Below are 21035 nucleotides of genomic sequence, written 5' to 3' on the forward strand. Positions count from 1 at the left end.
ATAGAGCAATTGAATGAGAGATGAATGGAAGAACTTTTAATAACTTATGGTGAATATCAGTTTGAATCTCATCTTGGGGGATGAGAAGAAGACATAGAGGTATGAGAGAGTGAAAACATGAGTGAAAGACGTCAAAAGTACATTGGAAACATGAAAAGAAAAATAATAATGTGCATTGGTAATTTGTGCTATATATTATTTTAATTATAGATTAAAAATTTTAAGACCGAATGCATGAAATAATAGTAGTAGTATTTAATGCATTATGAGTTATTTTAAAGATTTTGTGCATAAATATATAATACTTTATGAATTAAAAATTATTTCTAACACTTTTAATAAATTTGGTTTATATTGATACATTAAATGGGTTAAGTTGTAACCTATATTTTCTCTTCATATGCATATATGCATGATGATGGATGATGGATGATGGATGATGGATCCCATAAATACCCGATGTCATGAGTCAACACACTCTGGCTAGCTGGTTTACTTTCGCTTTGCATTAAATGGCCTTAAACCACCGAACCCATTTCTTCACAGCCCACCGCCTGCATTTTCCTTCATTAACCCCCTCTCCTCCTCCTCTTCTGCTAAGCAAACAAACATAATGAGCAACACAGCCTCAGCCTCGGTCTCCGTCGACGGCGGTGGCGGTGGCGGTGGCGACACCAAAGATGATCAGAAAAAACCTTCACAAACCCCCAAACCCAAAAAAGTTTCGATGCTAAAACTGTTTGCATTCGCCGATTCATATGATTACCTCCTTATGTTTCTTGGGTCCGTCGGAGCATGCATTCACGGTGCATCGGTGCCGGTTTTCTTTATCTTTTTCGGCAAGTTGATCAACATCATCGGACTCGCTTATCTTTTTCCCAAAGAAGCTTCTCATAAAGTTGCCAAGGTAATCTAATTAACCATTTAATTATATATATATATATATAATTTATAAAAATACATTGAAATTGAAGGAAATGGTTTATTTTCAATGAAAATAATAACATTTTGGCCCTATTTTTTTGGCAGTATTCATTGGATTTTGTGTACCTAAGTGTGGTCATACTGTTTTCTTCTTGGATTGGTAAGTTTTTATAATTGTTATTGGTTGAATTTTTATTGAGCTTTAAGTTCAATTTTAGTTATATAATCTGATATATATGTATATGTATATGTAGAGGTGGCTTGTTGGATGCATAGTGGAGAAAGGCAAGCAGCAAAGATGAGAATGGCTTATTTGAGGTCGATGTTAAGCCAAGATATCAGTCTTTTTGACACTGAAGCTTCAACTGGAGAAGTTATTTCTGCAATTACGAGTGATATAATCGTCGTTCAAGATGCCATTTCTGAGAAGGTAATTAATTTATATTACATTTATCAAAATTTATTTTATAAAAACAGCCACAGTTTATTAATATCGAATCAATATCTAATCGCGTTATCTTTTCAAAGAAAGGAAATTAATAGTGTCGTTTCTTGCGATAAAGTGTTGTATAATTAAGACAATAATCGAGGGTCGATTAATTTCCATTTTTTGTTTTTTTTTGTTTTTGCAGATATGATGGATATACATAGAAATAAATGACCATATTTTTTACATGATTTTTTTTATTAGAAGTTATGATTTGAGATAATGTTTATGAAAATATTACATGTGAAACTTTTTTTTGTTCATTTAGTAAAATGAAAAAAATACACTTAAAAAATATTCACCTGATAAAACAAATACATGTGAAACTATCACATTATGAAACAATATATGCGAAATAATATCTTAAATTTTAACATTTGATGGAAAAAATCATGTATCGAATTTATTTGTAAATAATTTTATATTATTATGTATTTAAGTGGGGAAAAGGGATCGACTTTAGCTTGGTTACATAATAAATTTAGTAAGAAGTAGGTGCGCAAATTAATATTCAACCACCCTTTTTGGTTGTATATTCTTTCAATTCATATATTTAATTGGAAATTTTACATACAATGACACATTCCTAACCTAATTAAACATGTAAAATTACGTTTTACTACAAGTAATATATATAATATGTAAATATTTATATATAAGGAATTTATAATATGAAACCATCAAAACATAAAATTACTACCCAAAGACCCTTGATCTAACGGTATCGTAGTCATTGTCTTTTATGAGGTCAGGGGTTCAAACCTTCTCAAATGTTATAAAGATGTATAAGTTTATTTGTTGTATTTGTCATATATAAATATTATATATTTCAATTTAAAAAATAATAAAAGAAATTACGAAAGGCGGTGTTAATACTGTGGGAAGAGAATATTGTTGGGGGTGATATTATAAATGCCACATTTATTGGGGGGCGGTTTGTAATTAATGATGTAATTTTGTTGGGCAGGCCGGAGTTGTACCTACTTCTCTAATTGCCCATGCACCTTACCTCATTACCCATTTCTTTTATTACTCTAAATATATCTCTATTTTTTTTATTAGTTATAAATAAATAAATAAAACAATTTACCCTTTTTGTACAAATTAATGTACCCAATATAAGACGTTGCAAAATGAGGAAGAAAAAAAAAAGGAAATTATTTTAGAAAATAATCAATTAAAAGAAAATTGATAAATTGATGGGTGCAGGTGGGGAACTTCATGCACTACATCAGCAGATTCTTATCAGGATTCATAATTGGGTTCGTTAGAGTTTGGCAGATAAGTTTGGTGACTTTGTCAATTGTACCTGCCATTGCAATTGCAGGTGGCGTCTATGCTTACGTCGCCACCGGCCTCATCGTGCGAGTCCGAAAATCTTACGTCAAGGCCGGTGAAATCGCTGAAGAGGTACGGAAATCTTTATTGGCCCAGCAGTATTCGAGTTAGTATTGATTGCTAATTGATTGGCAGGTGATTGGGAATGTACGGACAGTGCAAGCGTTTTCTGGAGAAGAGAAAGCGGTGAATTCTTACATTGCAGCCTTGTCGAACACGTACAAATATGGCAAGAAAGCCGGTCTGGCCAAAGGCTTGGGCCTTGGCACTCTGCATTTTGTTCTCTTCCTCTCTTGGTCCTTGCTCGTTTGGTACACTAGCATCGTCGTCCATAAGAACATCGCTAATGGTGGTGATTCGTTCACCACTATGCTCAATGTCGTCATTGCCGGCCTGTAAGTCCTCCCTCTGCCTCAACTTCCACTACTCCAAAATCAGCTTTATACAACGCCAAATATATTTTGGGACTGTTTCATAGTACTTGAATTTATAGGACTAACAATCGTCTGTCATATGGAAAAGTGTTACGATAAGTTGGTAGATGTTTTTGGACGGTCTAACAAATTTTGTGTCACTTATGGCATCATTCCAAAAAAACTGTTTGGTTCTGTAAACTTGAGTTCTATAAAACAATTTGACATATTTGTCGTCTTATAAAGCCAATTCTGTTGAATTTTTCACAAGAAATGCCGAGAGAAAACAATGGGTATATCAAACATTTTGTTGTTTGTCGATGCAGGTCGCTTGGGCAGGCGGCACCGGACATCAGTGCCTTCATCAGGGCCAAGGCGGCGGCATACCCCATTTTTGAAATGATAGAGAGGACGACGGTTGCCAAAACGAGTGCGAAAATGGGCCGGACGCTTGCCAAGGTGGATGGTCACATACGGTTTGATGACGTGCAGTTTAGTTACCCATCAAGACCAGATGTGATGATCTTTGACAAACTTCGTCTTGATATACCTTCCGGAAAAATTGTTGCACTTGTTGGCGGTAGCGGTTCAGGGAAGAGCACAGTTATATCATTGATAGAACGGTTCTACGAGCCGCTATCTGGTCAGATCCTGTTAGATGGAACCAATCTACGTGAACTCGACATCAAATGGCTCAGGCACCAGATTGGGCTGGTGAATCAAGAGCCTGCTCTTTTTGCAACAACCATAAGGGAGAATATCTTGTACGGGAAGGATTCGGCTACCTACGAGGAGATCACACATGCCGCAAAGTTATCAGAAGCAATCACGTTCATTAACAATCTTCCAGAGAGATTCGAGACGCAGGTAGGAGAACGAGGGATACAACTATCGGGAGGACAAAAGCAACGGATTGCAATATCACGAGCGATAGTGAAGAACCCGTCAATACTTCTTTTAGATGAAGCGACAAGCGCCCTCGACACTGAATCTGAAAAGAGCGTGCAAGAGGCGCTTGACCGTGTGATGGTGGGAAGGACAACTGTGATCGTTGCCCATCGGCTTTCCACCATTAGAAATGCAGACACGATAGCCGTGGTTCAACATGGAAAGATAGTCGAAACCGGAAGCCATGATGAGCTAATGTCCCGACCTGATAGCGCTTATTCATCACTCGTTCAACTTCAAGAAACGGCTTCCTTGCATCGTGCCCCATCACGCGTTCCATCCATGGGAAGACCATCCAGGTTCGCGATCAACGCTTTCTTACCTACTTAAGTGATAATTAACTAAATCATGATCCAATTAAGGTCACTAATAAATTTTTGAACTTGTTGAAAAAGTCTCATTTGGTTAACCATAAACTACTTCAAATAACGTTTCAATAAGCTCTAGAGGCTTTTTTTTCTAATTATAATCCTTATATTTTCTCAATTAATTTCTCAGCATGTTCTTTTAGTTTATTTTATATTGTCATTTAACTTGTCAACTAGTTTTTACCAAACATAAAATAATTAGTTTTTTAGCTAACATAAGCTGAGTTAACGGAATACTGATGTTCTCTCTTTTCGATCCTCCCATATAGCTTAAAATTTTCTCGCGAGCTATCACGGACTACCACACGGAGTATAGGGGCTAGTTTTCATTCCGATCGAGAATCCGTTGGCAAGCTCGGTGTTGAAGGTGTTGAATACGCCAAGGCACCACGCGTTTCCTCAAAAAGATTATACTCAATGATCCGTCCCGATTGGGCTTATGGCTTAACGGGCACCATAGGCGCCCTAATCGCAGGATCCTTGATGCCTCTCTTTGCTCTTGGGATCAGCCAAGCCCTCGTGGCTTATTACATGGACTGGGAAACCACGCAGCATGAGGTCAGAAAAATCGCCGTTCTCTTTTGCTTAGGTGCTGGAGTAAGTATCACCGTTTACGCCATCACTCATCTATGCTTTGGGATCATGGCAGAAAGGCTCACTCTTCGTGTTCGTCAAAAGATGTTTTCAGGTAAAAAGGGCAGAAAGATCACTACATCCAGAATTCAAGATATATGCTTTCATTAATATTCCCGAGGGTCTTCATGGAAACAGCCACTCTACTCTTCGAGTAGAGATAAGGTCTGCGTACATCTCACCCTCAGCCCCCACCTCCGGATGGAACATACCGCGTTTGTTTAGGTTGATTTGGTTTATAATCATATGATTTTTGCAGCTATTTTGAGAAATGAGATTGGCTGGTTCGATGACACCAACAACACAAGCTCGATGCTCGCTTCCCGTTTAGAAAGTGATGCAACTTTACTAAGAACGGTTGTTGTAGATCGGACAACGATACTGATACAAAATTTGGGGTTGATCGGCACTTCCTTCATCATCGCCTTCATCTTGAACTGGAGGCTTACACTTATCGTGATGGCCATGTACCCTTTGATCATTAGTGGTCACATAAGCGAGGTTTCTATCTCTTTTCTCCTGATCGATTTTCCGATTTTCATTTCAGTTTCGCATAATTTCTGATGAACTTTCTTTTTCTTTCAGAAAATGTTCATGAAAGGGTATGGTGGTGATCTGAGCAAAGCTTATCTTAAAGCTAATATGCTTGCTGGTGAGGCTGTTAGTAACATAAGAACAGTTGCAGCATTTTGTTCTGAAAACAAGGTGCTCGATCTTTATTCTCGAGAGCTCGTTGGACCTTCCAAACAGTCGTTTAACCGTGGGCAGGTTGCTGGCCTGTTTTACGGTGTATCTCAGTTCTTCATATTCTCATCATACGGCCTTGCGTTGTGGTATGGTTCGGTTTTGATGGAGAGGGGGTTATCAGGCTTCAAATCGGTCATGAAATCATTCATGATTCTGATTGTAACCGCGTTGGCCATGGGTGAAACGCTAGCAATGGCACCAGACTTATTGAAGGGAAACCAGATGGTAGCTTCGGTTTTCGAGGTTCTCGACCGGAGAACACAAGTTGTGACTGACGTCGGAGAGGATATAACGAGAGTGGAAGGGTCAATTGAGCTGAAAGGTGTCCATTTCAGCTACCCTTCGAGACCCGACATCTTGATTTTCAAGGATTTCGATCTGAAGGTTCGAGCAGGCAAGAGCATGGCACTGGTGGGACAAAGTGGCTCGGGGAAGAGCTCCGTTCTCTCGCTAGTTCTCCGCTTCTACGATCCAACCTCTGGGAAAGTCATGGTTGATGGTAGGCTTCTCTAAACTTATAAGAATACCCATTTTTCATGGCGTTGTGATGTATATATCTATATATAAAATCTTCAAATCTCACAGGAAAGGACATTAAGAAGCTAAAGCTAAAGTCTCTACGAAGCCACATCGGGCTAGTCCAGCAAGAACCGGCTCTTTTTGCAACATCAATTTTCGAAAACATACTTTACGGGAAAGAAGGAGCCTCAGAAGCTGAAGTGATTGAAGCTGCTAAGCTATCGAACGCACATAGTTTCATTAGTTCCCTCCCGGAGGGCTACTCGACAAAAGTCGGAGAGAGAGGAATTCAACTTTCAGGTGGACAAAAGCAGAGGGTAGCTATAGCAAGAGCCGTCCTAAAGAATCCAGCAATATTACTGTTGGATGAAGCCACGAGTGCTCTTGATGTGGAGTCGGAGCGTGTGGTTCAACAGGCTTTAGATCGGCTAATGAAGAACAGAACCAGTGTGGTGGTTGCACACAGGCTATCGACTATTAAGAATGCAGATGAGATATCAGTAATCCAAAATGGGAAAATAGTGGAGAAAGGGACTCATTCAAGTCTCGTTGAGAACGAAAACGGGGCTTATTCAAAGCTAATCAACCTACAGCAGCAAGAACAGCATCACCGTAAATAATAAGAATCAGAGTTTTTGAATGTTGGTTGCACATGTGTTCGGCTGATAGATGTTGTATGTTGTTTTACACATGATTATAGTTTATTTATCACCCTCATATGATTATTTAAGGTGTGATTCAGTCATTGTTTCTACTACAACTTGATTTCAAATTATGCCCAACAATATTTGGGTGTTGGCTATTATTCCGGTGAACATAAGATCGTCAACACAAAGACTATGATCAGGATGTTACCATCTTTATTCCATAGGTGTATGTGGTTTGTGTTAGCATCACCTTGTCTACAAACGGTTGTAAGCAATGATCATAAATGTATGTTAAGAGCATAAATTTACTGGCGAGGACTTTGACACCTTGAAGAATCACAGAAATGTAAAGAAAACTACAAAAAACATGGATGGGTGAGCATACAGTCGATGAATGACACCTAAATACGAAGGACTAAATTGACAAGGAAGAAACATGACATACCAGCAGACAGTGGCACAAAAACCGCAGTCATGGCCTACCCTCCACCAATAACTCCTTGATCATATATATGCAAGGTTACCAACCAGTGCTGCTTGAGAGTAATTAAAAGCACAGCCACTTCTAAATTCAGCAGATTCTTACATCAAAGAAGCAACCATAGCTCTAGTTTTCCCTGAAAAAAGGGTAGACCTTTTTCCCGGAGCAGGAATGGGCAAATGCCCAAATCTGCACAAATGTGATGCAAGATACAAATGGCTATTGCATTGTTGTTCCATAGGAAGGTTTTACCAAAAAGAAGATGACATAAGACAGCACAACATAATCATGAACAAGCACACACAGATATCTTGTGCTGAACATAAAGTCTCACAAGAAAAACAATGTTGAGGGATATCTAGCAGACCTCTAGAAGTAGAGACGACTACGTGAAAAGATATTTGAAGAAAGAAAGTAACCTCCAATTGTCCCAGATACAAACCAACAAATTCATAAAGCATTTGACTACCCATTAAAATATAATAAGCAATAGCATGAAAGAATATTGTGGGAGTAAATAGACAGTACTCACTTCACAAATTGTCAGCAGTAGCATTCAAATCATGCATGAATAGTTGTACTATGTGAAAGTGTGTGCTCTACAACATGCACCTTGGATGCCTGTAGCTGAAAGTTTATACAGGTTGATACGAACATGGACGTTTAGCATCTGTTTTTATTGTTTAGCTGCTGTTTCTATTTCTTCTATTTCCTTATTATGCCATATTTATGCATGAGTCTTAGGGCCTGTTTACTTGTGGCTTAATGAGCTTACCGGATAAACGGGCTTATTCGCACAGCCAAAATGATGTGTTTATTTTGGGCTTATTCGCACAGATCAAAAACAACACTTGTCCCCATTAAGCCCAAAAAAAGACCCGATTACCCTTGGACATGAAACCTAGCGTATCTTCTTCCTCAACGATCGGCCGATTACCCTTGGACATGAAACCCTAGGTATCTTCTTCCTCAACGATCTGCTTGCTTCAAATCGATTKTTGTTTTTGTGAATATTCATCTACATCGACAATCGGCCGATTGTTGTTGGGTACCATCGTCGCCCTCTTCTCCTCCAAAGAACCCTAATCGGCCCGATTGCTCTCTTCTTCTCCATGACAGTCGACGCTCTCTTCTTCTCCATCGACAAATCGACTTCAAGTTCCATATCGATTTCATGAGTTTGTTCGATTTCATGTTTGTTGGATTTCTGTTTGCTCGATTTCTGTTTGCTTGCTTGTGTTCGATTTCATGNGTTCGATTTCATGAGTGTGTTCGATTTCATGAGTTTGCTCGATTTCTGTTTGCTTGCTTGTGTTCGATTTCATGCTTGTGTTCGATTTCATGAGTTTGTTCGATTTCATGCTTGTGTTTGATTTCTTTGCTGCTAGAAAGAAACCCTAGCTGATTTCTGTTTTATCGATTTCATTCTCTTAGGGGTAAATTAGTCATTTATGTTATTCAGACTATTGATTCAGATAGAAAAGTAAACAACAACATAAATTTATCCAGACAGAAAAATTTATCTAGAAAGACAAATTTATCCATACAGAACTTAATAGAAAATTTGGTAAACAGGCCCTTAGTTTGCATGCATAAAGTGTGAAGTCTCGTAGGAAGTTAAGTTGTCTTAAGTGATGGTAGGTTGGTTAGGAGAATATTTAGGAGTTATAGTATTAAAAAGCTTGTATGGTTTCTCTTTGGAAGTTAAGAGAGCAGTTCCAGTCTCATCTTCTGGAGATCGCCCATCTTGAATTGGGTTGTAACATAGGTAAACCAAATTATCAAACATACTACATACCCAAGATATCCCACGAAAGTAGCTTCGAGGGTAGAATAGTATGTATGCAGACTGACAGACATATCCTCTACCCCAAGGGGTAGAGAGGTTGTTGCGCTAACAACCCCAATTTGCAAATAAGTTTTGAAGAAACAAGATCTGTCAAAAAGTTTTTTTTGAAGGATGCAAGAATTTTGAAAAAAATGTTGACCTCTACCCCCTTGTCAAAAAGTTTTTTGAATATATCCCATGAAAGTAGCAAGGATTCCGCAAGTTCTTTGAGATCTCTCTCATTTTGAATCATGGAGCATAAATACCTGAAACCATCCATCTAGGACACCTTTTGTTCCCGAATGTGGACTTCAACACCCTCGTCATTACACTCTATACTGAAAGAGAACCATAGGTGTTTTTGAGCAGCTAACGCACAAGCATTTTGCTTACAATGCCTCCCTCCATTGTTCTTACTTAGAGTTCACAACTCTTTTCGTCTGTTACCATTGTCTTAAAGAGCCTAGAGGAGAGAAGGGTACCAGAGAGGTCTACAAACACTATGCCTATCTTACTACGCACTCTATATTTCTTTATTGAGGGGTCCAGGAGGTGGATTGCATCCATTTTTTACCTCCCTCACATGAACCGGAAGTGGTTTTTCATCACCCCCGTTTCATGCCGCAATTTGGCCTCGATCACTCGCTCCTATAGCTTCATGGCATGTTACAGTTAAACATTATCAGGGTTACAGTTAGGTTGGTTAAAATGGTTCAAAGCAATTGTGTTTATGAGGAATTAAATCACTAGTGAAAGTTAGGATTTGTTTCACAATTAATGATTAGAATTAATTCTCTCTTCCTAGTTCCTTCATGATCGAGCAGAAGTTGAATATGAAATTCGTTAACCTAAACTCTGAATTGAAATCCCCCTACGAAAATAGGCGGTAGTATCAATTGAGAACTATTGTGGCTTAAGCTTATTGCATGTCATGTTGAACTCTTAGGAAAGTAAACACAATATATGATAGATAGGCCTTTAACACCTCGAAAGAGGGCTTTAGGTAAATGAGTGTTATCTGTATCCTTATCTATGTTTAGTCGATTGTTGGATGGAATTTATAGTTCATCTCAGTTTGTGTATTGATGATTTCTGATCTCAGTTTCCTTCTCCATTTGTGCAGCTAACTCATAATTTGGAATTGGTTGGTATCCGATTACTGTCTCCCTGTGTGCGACCGGTACTCTACGGCATCATGTACACTTGTGGTTAATCTAAAACAGATCCATCAATGATATTTGATAATCAAGATACTATTAGCATTGCCAATAATCCAGTTCATCATGACCGAACCAAACACATAGAGATTGATCGACATTTTATTTCAGAGAAGATAGAAAATGACGTCGTACAACTTGTCTTCACAACTATTAAGCATCAAATTGCATATATCTTGACTAAAGCTCTTCCAAGGCTAGCTTTGATTAGTTGAGGTGCAAGGTCGGTATGTACAATCTGTACAACCTAGGTTGAGGGGGAGTGTCGAATTATAAACAATTAGAGTCCTATATGGGGTCTTTTATTCTATTGAACAAGTACTAGGTTAGGTATTTTTGTCTTTCTATGTAGTCGACTAAAGTAGAGTTTTATTAATCTTAGGATCCTAGAATATAGAAAGTGGTTGTTATTCTCTCATAAATAGCAGCTGTAATTAAGATATTGTAGAATAAGTTATAATATATTTTTCTCTCAAAAACTCGCAGATCTTAAAGGAGGTCTTCAAGTACAAAAAACGTCTTTTGCTCCCTACCATGATATAAGCTTCTCCGAATGGCTATGACCATAAATTTTAGGTAAATAATATCATCATTCTCCACTCCTTAAAAGAGTAAATGAAGCCAATAACCTAGACCGTGAGGATCAATACTTTGACCAAGATTCCTAAAAAGTCTTGGAGAATGATTAATTGAACATGAATCATGAATTGAGTTGGGCACATAGTTGGTAATTTAGGTATTATAACTTCCCATCTACCATTATCTGATTAAAAGCAAACACAAGATACAGCCAAAATTACTAGTTTTATCCTCACCTGGATTGTAAGAAGCGTATTATCCAAAGAGCTAGTAAACCAAAACGCCAACCCTAGGAAGGAGGAAACCATGAGTAAGAAGAACGAAACAAGATCTAGAGGAGGTAGTTTTAGCCTCACCTGGATTGTAAGAAGCATATTATCCAAAGAGCAAGTAAACCAAAATGCCAACCCTAGGAAGGAGGAAAGCATGAGTAAGAAGAACGAAACAAGATCTAGAGGAGGCCTCTAGGTCATGGATCTGCAGCCCAGGCATTTAGTTATCTGTAGTGCCTTAATCTTTATGACTTCCTTCCGAGTGAAAACAGAAAAAGAGTTTGCTCATTTTTCGCTTTTGTAGGAGGTCATGAAGACTATTTCAAAAGTTAAACTGAATTCCAAATATTTTCTTGAACAACTTCACCCTACGTAAAATACAAATTAACAAAATGATTTTATATCCAATCTTCAAAATCACAAAGGCAATTTATTAACATTGAATTTGTCTAGACGTCAAATTCTAAAGAAGATGCTTCCTCTGCAACAAACAAACTATAAAGTTCGTCTTTTTCCGGGATTGAGGGAGCATTTCAAATATAAAAATTGTACAAGGCATCTCTAGTTCTGGTCTCAGTTGCTTACCTTTAACATCATCACAAAAATGGTAGAAAACCTTAAAAGAATTTCTTTCATGCGATTCAGGAAAGTACATATATGGTAGTTCCCAAGTAAGCAAACCTGGTCGACTATCAGCTTTCTTACATGCTGATTGTAACATGTCACGAGAGAGAGAGAGAGAGAGAGAGAGACCTGTATCTGTTAAAGCTTTGTACTATTATCCAGCAACCTACAAGCTACAGAGACAGGAGCTACAGCCAACTAATTTGTAAGTTGCAAAACTTGGGAGATCATAAAATCAAGTCTTACAACACTTCCAGCAAGACAAAGTGCAGCAAGTTCTTGGCTTTAACCAACTCCATCCGACATAAGAGATTAAGGCACAACTGTACAAGTTCCATTCAAAGTGTTGCAGATACTGAGATATGTGGATGAGAACTGATAACAATTTAATTGCATGACAGTAAGGCAAGTATCAATAAGAAAAACCAAGAGAAAGGAAGTGTGCATGCCATGCTAAAGCAATCCAGAACTTAGAATTTACATATTTAGGGACTATGGTCCATGATGGAAATTACACATACGGAACACCACAGAGCCACAGCAAATACAGAAATCCTCATAATCGATTATTGCATGTATTTCTAATGCATGTTGGCATTGGGCATCATTTGACATGAGGTGGTGGTGAATACCGTTGAATCTAAAGCATATGGTATTTCCTCAGGAGATCATGTCAGATCCTAAATCAAGATGCCATGACATGTTAGCTTGTAGCATAAGTTGCGCACGACCGCGCTTTAAGGAGGATTAGACAAGTGTTTGATATATACTCTTTATAAACCACATTAAGAACTCGGTAAGAATTTATAGGCATGTGGTAATGTGAATTATGTAAACAGAAGCATATAAAAAAAATACACTAAGAAACTGTTAAAACTAGGCCAAATACCTAGAAAACAATTTTTTTTTAGAAATATGAGGAAGCATAGTGAAGACAATAGTCACATTACAGAAAACCTGTGTCATAAAGCATGTTCTAACAGCATCTGGAATCAAAAAATTACATGGAGATTTAAAGCACCAGCTGCTTGCCGTTCAACACGGTTAATAGTAGAGCAGACACTTTGTTTAATTTAATCGGTCATGAAGACCAACCAAATAATGATGTCTTCCACCTTCCAGTGTTTGGGAACATTTCTATGAGAATATTCCATTACTATAATTAGTTTCTAAGTACCACATAGATCTTGCCTCAAAGAAGTATTTCAGCACTCCCTACCATAGGCAATCCCAAAGCCACACCTCTTTTAACAAGCTAGCTATTATTAACCATTGCCAATAATGGAAATCACAAGATACCATCAAGAACTAGGCTATCTTGTGTTACAAGGTCAACTATGCTAATAATATCACAGAATTGATAAACAATTTCCTAAAATAAGCTCAGTTCGTAATGGTCTTAAGAACAAAGATATAAAACCAGAAAGCCGCTGCTCTATGTCTACGAAAAAATCTGATTTCTTGTCTTCTCTTAAGCTAATTGGATCCGGAATACAACATCAAAGCATGTTACCAAATGCAAACGTTGTTGAAAGTGGTAAGTTTCACAGGAAGTTCATTACTAAGTCATACCAACAACAAACTACAAGTAGAACACATCAAAGTGAAGAAACTTTAGCATGAAATTCCATGATCCTTGTCTTAAGGATGAAATTATTTGTTTAAGTAACAAATCATGTGCCAGTGCACTACTCCCCTATCTTTGCAGAGCATTAGAAGGGACTAACACACGGCCTTGCCTCATACAAGCAGGGAGGCTGTTGTGTAGCTCCTTATGACCTTAGTGCCGCAATATAGAAATCCCACCACTGGAACAGAAACAGACAAAGAAAACTGATAAATGATGATGACAAACAATTGAACATGACAAAAGATTTACAGCCAAGGCACAACATCCTCGACCTAAGAGGCTAAAGGAGCGTATTTGATTCATCCTGAGGATGCACTATATACCATCTGTTAGCAAGTGTGCGCTGAAGGCAACAAAGTTAAGGCTCCATAGGATCTGCACAGAATCACCCTTAACAGCACAAGTTGGCTCTAACACTAATTTAAAGAACTAAGTAACAGATACCAGTGCATTAAATCTGTAAGATCCAATAATTTATCAGTTTTTACAAGTGTATTTAAGATATTAAATGCTGTGCTATAATAGTGAAACTTCAGAACAGCGAAAATTTTGAAGAGATTATATAAATGTAACCAAACTGAAGAAATAAGTATATAGCTTTATATATCTATATATATGTGTGTGTGTGTGTGTGTGCACTCTGCACTTATATGTGTATGTTGCATATATAACAAACACTAACAAGGTGAAGCTTTTGAGAAACCCTAGACATGTGCTAGTATTTAAAGTCTAGACTCTAGACCTACAACAAGAAAAAGGAAGAAATTATCCAAGAACTCAGTTCAAATACCTTGCAGCCCCTCCCAAACATGGTAAACTTAGAAAAAAGGCACGTGTTTCCACTATAAATTCCGTCATCATGATCTTTCAGTAACTAAGTTTCAACCCTAAGACAAACATTGAACAGAGTCAAAGTTGGATCATGTCACAAACTCAATTATGTAAATAGGTTAAAGCAAGAACCTCATTCGTTTACAATCCACAATAAATTCCAAGAATGGCGTATCACGTATGTTAAAGATGCAGAAAAAAGGCTAAGAACATATGGTACATTGATACCTATACAAATGACCCATCAAAACAAAAAGTTCGCTTCATGGAAAAGGCATTCAGAAATACATTTACTGCTTTAACCGTAAAAAGTCCTGTTTTTTGTTCTACTCCAGCCATTGGAAGCCTAAAGGTGGAATATGTGAAATGTGGCCTAGAGTAACCCACTTACTGATCTTTGTTATCATCATGTAGCCAATAAATTGACTTGTTGAGAATCGAAAGTATACAGCATGCTTTACTCCACACCACAGCACCCTTAATCTAAGAGGGGAATGAAGAGAGAATTATCCTCCATGGGAGCATATAATACCAGAGCTGATAAAGCTAGAATCAAAGAGAAAAATTCATAATCATGTAGTTGACATAAATAGTCAATGTCGTACAAAATAATGAAGCCAAAAATAATTTGGCAAATAAAATATAAATTATGTCAATCATCGTTAATTATTTTTAGTAAATCATCAGATAACTTGATTAAAACCAAATGAATAAGGTAATTAATATAATTATGAAAACGTAAGTAAAGAAAGATACCATAAGTTGAAGAAATTTTAATACCATACAGTTGATGCTACTGATACAATTAAATCGAAGTATCAAACTACTAGTGGGTTCAGAATACATGCACGATATAGGACAAAGCTAATAAAGAATTAAAGCCCACACCACTGAAACCACATGAAGAATAAATGATTCTCATAGCTAACTGAAGTTGAGTTTCGACCATAAACAAGTGCAAAGAACATATAAGTTACACCTTTCCACTTACCAACTAGTTGTTCCTGATGTGTCATTAAGGGTGCAAGCAAGTCACAACAATACCATCTTGCAGAAGCATAGTTAGATATACCACAGGGACATTTCACAGCAACTGCTCGTTCAGTCTGATTCACAAAGTCGAAGACAGAATGTAAGAGGCCCATATGACTCTTAAATGCCAGACCATTGGGATTCCAACGGCAGATAACAAGAAGTTCCACTAAAAGATATCTAGCTTCTTGTCCCTTTCCTTAGCTATTCAAGCTTGTTATGATAAAATGTATGCTTACAAAGTAGAGAAACGTAGTATCCTTGTTATTTTGTTTGACCAAATCATGTAAGCATTATTTTCCCAGAGAGTGGAAACAAAACATTATGTGTGAAAAAATTTAGAAAACAGCAGCAAAGACATAAGTAGGTTAAAGGAAGGCGTGTATGGTGTTGTAAGGGAGCCTTTTAAGGAATTAAAAAGTATGGTAGAGTCAATAACAGAAACTTTTGATCAGCAAGATCTGCAGAAAAGTTCCAAAAAAACCAGTTGGCCTCCAACAACCTAAAGATACGCTGCCAAGAAAACTTGGATGTTCTGTGATCCGATATCATACAACATGACACTTTCGAACCATGCAAAGATGAGTAAACTAAAAGGGATACAACTGACCATAATATCAGCTGGCATACATCTAGCGTATGGTCTAAACCCCACCCATGTGCAGGTTTCTGAACCAAATGCCACAGAAAAGCTAGGAATTAAATAAGGAGACTAACTTACAAGCACATTGCAAGTAATTTCCACTACACTCTTGCATGGTGGCATAAATTGTTGGTCAAATTAGATCAGAGCACTATATCGTCTTTTCGAGGTTGATACTACGTCACACAAACAACCAATAGCCTAGGCCGGAAGGCCAAACATGCCATAAACAGAAGAAAAATTGGGTCATAAGCTTCCAAAAAGATGCTTGCATAACCAGAATGCAGTTCCCCGCCATACGAAGCATTTTATTCTGAACATTAAGGTGGACTCAAAACAGTAAGAGAAAAGACATTGTAAAGAGTAACCATGAAAATAAATCTCTCTCATATCTAAAGCTAGCTACACAGTATAAGCAACTCCATTTGAATCTCTTTCACTACTTCCCCCATGTCAATCTTGGTCAACTTCTACCTCTCCTAACAACCTCCTCTTGGTATAAGCTACTCTTATAACCGGTGGCTGGTGCATTCAAGCTATATATTGCATTAGCTTCTGCTCAATGTGTCACCACTCTTCTTCCCATATCATCGTGTGGCCACACACCTCTTTCACTCAAATCCCTTCTGTATTCTCCCTCATTTGTGGCCAAATGTCCACCTAAGCAATCACCTTCCTATTACAGATCTTGTGAGCATGCTTGTTTTTGGTGGCCCAACATCCTTCCTTCCCAGTAATCGCATGTATCTCTATCATCCTACATAACTTACCTTGCATCTTCAACGGGATTTCTCATTACAGAGAATTCCCAAAGTCAGTCATTGAATCATCCATCCTAGCATTATTTTACAACTAGCATCCTCATCAATCACTTCGTCTCAAATAAAATAGTGGAAGATATCCTTCCTGACTACATCATGTCTGCACAGACTAAATGCATACATCTCATCCACCAACATGTCTGCACATGCTTGCCATCTTGCAAAGATTCATCAGCCAACAGAACGTCATAAGCGAAGAACATTCACCATAGTATACTACCATGTATGCTTTAGTTGAGCTCATCAGTAACTAAAGCAAAAAGCATCTAAATTACGTACCCATAAACCATCAAGTAACCTATAGAAAAAGAGAAAGCATCTATCTCAGTATCACATGCTTTAACTCCATCACCCTCTTTTCTGTTTCCCATATTATAACTAATTTTGGGTGGTGAAAGTGCTTTACACTATTTCAGGTCCTTCACAATAAAATCCGACTACCCCCTTTTTCCCTACTTTTGACACAAACCATTCAGTATTACCACCAGAAAATTAAGCCATAAGATCCTTGATAGAATTAAGTTAGATTAGGGGCAACCTAAAACTCGCCAAAGACATAGCATCAGGACCAAAGGGTCATTGTGTAGACCACCAAAGACATCGGTTGCTGGTAGATCCCAGCCTCCTAGGAGATCAAGGGTTCGAACTTCACCAAAGATAAAGAGTGTGACTATTTGCCATATATAAATATTGTTTATACTTAAAAAAAGATATAGCATCAGGTCATGTATTAACAGGATTCACAAGTTCATAGCGAAGCCTGCTCACAGGCAATTTGTGCCGACTAAAATTATTCATTGCGATATTGAATAGCATCAATCACCAACAACCGTGTTTTGTTATAAACATGTGGATGCTTGCATTTAACTACATATATAGCAGGCATATGAATGCAAAACAAATTGGTGTCGTTTGGCACAATTGTACCATATTGAGCAAATGACCTCAATTAAGAAACATTGCCAAAGGAGAAATACTCAAATAGCATAGTTATGTGTCCATGAATTTGAAGCATTACCATTTCACTAAATAAAATGAAAAGACAGCATATATACTACAGCAATAGGGAAAGAACTAATATCAGCATCAAAAACGCAACATTCATCCACTAAAGCTGCCAAGGCACACATTATAAAGGTTTCTAAGCCAGGGAATACAATATGCGTCGTATAGCAACCTAACCTCCCTACAAACTTTCAGAGTATTGGAAAGTACCTATCTCCAAAGCAAAGGATGGAATGTACATGATCAACAAGGAACACCATGTAAACTGCCGTCATGAGGCAGAAAACAAAAGCGGATAACCCTAAAGATAAGCCTTGTACTAACACCTATCTAGAAGAAAATGTCCACAGCAAGAGCTCATTAACCAACAAACTCAAGATCAGGGATCAGAATACACTTCAGCAAAACTGATCCCAATTTCCGCATTATCAAACCTGAAAAGGGTCCTGTTCATCATCTCCCACAGGAAGATGCCTTTTTTCCTCCCCATAGCCACCAATGTTATCTACCAACTTCGTTGCTTCTTTCTGGTTATCGAAGGACCTAGCCTCTTCGTTGGTCAAAACATCCCAGAAGAAATCTGCCAAGACAGATTCGTAACCGGGCATCTTGGCATAGCCAGGGAAATAGTTGATGTCCACAACAAGGTACCTATTCCCAACCCTAGTATCTCTGATGACATCAAAGTTGAAAAGATGCAATTTCATCGCCCTACGCAGCCCACGAGCGATATTAGTTATCAGACTCATCGGAGGCATCTCTGCATCTTCCAAAATCTTATAGTACGTATCGTCATTCTTTGCATGAGGACTCAAATTAGAAACCTGGCAAAACGATAGAGAACCCTGCAAACCCCCCAATTTTTCATCGCTAATGTCCGCCAAAGACTTCCGCTTCACGCATTTGACATACACCCCAACCACATACACTTTGAAAATCACCCCGCCATGGTTCACAAACTCCTGTAACACAGTAGGGGGTTTCAGCTTATCCAAACCCTCGCTACTGAAAATCAACGACATTTTATGCGATTTCACACTCCCGTCCGCTACCAAGGGTTTCGCAATCACCGGAAACTTCAATCCTTCGCCCCACGAAGTCGGATCCTTCAGCTTCTCCTGTTCGTATATTACAGTCTGCTTGGGTGTCCCAAAGGAAGCCGACTCACCGTCTTTCACCTCCTCCGCCTCAATCTCCGAAACCACTTCGAGCATCGAAATCCGGTTGTGTAGCCGCTGGATTGCGTCAGGGGAGTCAATCACGACAGCGCTAGGGTTCCGGACCGAGTATTCCTTGAGCTGTTTCCGCCAGTCCTCACCGTTCAACTTGTGAAGCACACAATCGAAAGGGCCTTGATCCACCAGCGGCTTGTCGGTGTCGATCCTAATGAGATCGATACCGCGTTCTTTGGCTAAATTCAGCAAAGAAACCTGAATGAAGCTCCGCTGTTTCTTCTGTAACAGTGCGTAACCCACACAGAATCGCTTCGTCGTCACTTCCGCCATTTTCTCAATTTCGGAACAACTCTAGTTTCTTCTAATTTCACCAATGCAATCACAAAGCTCATAACAAATATTTCAAATTGAGAATTAGGGGTTTTGGTTTTTGATTGAATTAGCAGATAACAATGGGATTGAATTGAAGAGAGGACATTGTTCTAGAGATATACAGGTAGTATGTATGTCTTGAGAATGAGAGTGTTGTTGGGTGAAGGGGGGATATATATAGGGTTTGAGATGGTGAATTAACTCATGTGTCGAGTTAAGAATATTTAACTATGGTTACAAGAATGGATAGTCCACATGGCATATTCTTCGATATTAAGCTACGTGTATTAGCTGTCGTTGGATTTATATGCAAGATTAATTCAACGGTTGTGATTTAATTCTCCACCACTGACGTCAGTCCACCACGATGACTTTTGGTCCCACAAGTCCCTTGTTAACTTGACCACGGTCTTCCCTCATGGATTTCGTGAACAATCATTGTAATTACTACTAACATTTTATATACAACTTTTTTCTCTTAGAAAAAAAATCTCTAATACATTTTAACTTTTTTAAATTAAGAGGTGTTTGAAATTACTTATAAAAATAATATATTGATTTATTTCGGTGTGATATCAGTAATAAGCACTTTTGAGTGTTTTGATAAACAATTTATATCGGTGTCAAACCGGTAATAAGAAGTTTTTAAAGAAGTTAAACAGTTCTAACTTATAAGAAGTTGATAAGTACTTTTATAGAAAAACATAAGTTGTTTCAAATAAGCAATCTCAAACACCTCTTAAGTTTTTAAATGAAATATATGTTTTTAGTTTTGGTTATTCTAAAAAGAGTTTCATCTTGTTTATCAAACACGTTTATTTGATCTATTTGGTTAACGTGCATTCTCCTCCTCAAACCTGACTCGCAGTTATCACTCATCTTCTCCTTTTCGAACACCTTTAATCGACTGTATGTCACGTTTTTTTCTCATCCCACCTCATGAAATGCATAACCCTGTTTGGAACGACTCCAAAACCATGAGCGCACCTCGTTTTAATCACAAAAAAAAAAACTTTTAGCATAAGAACCCTCATTTTGTAACGTTTGGCAAATGATGTACCAGAGGCTTGTTGTCACCTTTCAACTTTTTAAGCGGTGGAAAGACGAGTGTACTTACTGATGAAAGCTGTTGGGATGTAAATTATGATGAGATAACTTTATAGGTCAACTACGTGACTCAGATGATTTCTTATCTTGAATTAAGAGTTATTATTTGCGAGTTACACTTCTTTTTATTCACGAGAGCTATGAACCACCTTACCCCGGCCCACTATAAAGCTTAGTCATTACTTTTCAATCGCTAATAATTCCACGTGGAATCAATGACATCATTATTTATGTTTATTAATTTGAAAGTGTCCATTTAATTCCATTATAGCAATACATACAATTAACTTATCAACTAACTTTCAAAAATAGTAACCGATTTACCAACTAATTTATCAACATAAAGTATTAAAAAAGTGTTAGTTCATTATATATATTTCTTCTAGGTTATATG

At 37.8% G+C, this 21035-nt stretch overlaps 2 protein-coding genes across 2 annotated transcripts; one reads left to right on the forward strand and one right to left on the reverse strand.

Annotated features, from left to right (window-relative positions):
• The first annotated feature begins 600 nt into the window (after positions 1-600).
• On the forward strand, positions 601-7181 carry LOC112527427 (ABC transporter B family member 2-like). Its single transcript, XM_025138091.1, has 10 exons — positions 601-907; positions 1030-1084; positions 1179-1354; positions 2621-2821; positions 2885-3144; positions 3489-4409; positions 4748-5166; positions 5371-5612; positions 5697-6357; positions 6444-7181. Exons 1-10 carry the CDS (start codon positions 614-616, stop codon positions 6995-6997), a joined length of 3783 nt encoding a protein of 1260 aa, XP_024993859.1. The 5' UTR covers positions 601-613; the 3' UTR covers positions 6998-7181.
• A 10864-nt stretch (positions 7182-18045) lies between these two features.
• LOC112527910 (inositol-tetrakisphosphate 1-kinase 1-like) lies at positions 18046-19648 on the reverse strand. Its single transcript, XM_025138763.1, has one exon. The coding sequence runs from the start codon at positions 19490-19492 to the stop codon at positions 18416-18418; it is 1077 nt and encodes a 358-aa protein (XP_024994531.1). The 5' UTR covers positions 19493-19648; the 3' UTR covers positions 18046-18415.
• Positions 19649-21035: the final 1387 nt, after the last annotated feature.

This window comes from Cynara cardunculus, assembly GCF_001531365.2.
Source record: "Cynara cardunculus var. scolymus isolate 2C chromosome LG 15, CcrdV1, whole genome shotgun sequence".
Taxonomy (NCBI): Eukaryota; Viridiplantae; Streptophyta; class Magnoliopsida; order Asterales; family Asteraceae; genus Cynara; species Cynara cardunculus.

Excerpts from the sequence above, each read along its gene's own strand:
- LOC112527427 (XM_025138091.1), top strand. The coding sequence starts at position 614 with ATGAGCAACACAGCCTCAGCCTCGGTCTCCGTCGACGGCGGTGGCGGT. Across the intron at positions 3,145-3,488 it reads AATGTCGTCATTGCCGGCCT|GTCGCTTGGGCAGGCGGCAC; the intron begins GTAAGTCCTCCC and ends TTGTCGATGCAG. Across the intron at positions 4,410-4,747 it reads TCCATGGGAAGACCATCCAG|CTTAAAATTTTCTCGCGAGC; the intron begins GTTCGCGATCAA and ends CCTCCCATATAG.
- LOC112527910 (XM_025138763.1), bottom strand. The coding sequence starts at position 19,492 with ATGGCGGAAGTGACGACGAAGCGATTCTGTGTGGGTTACGCACTGTTA.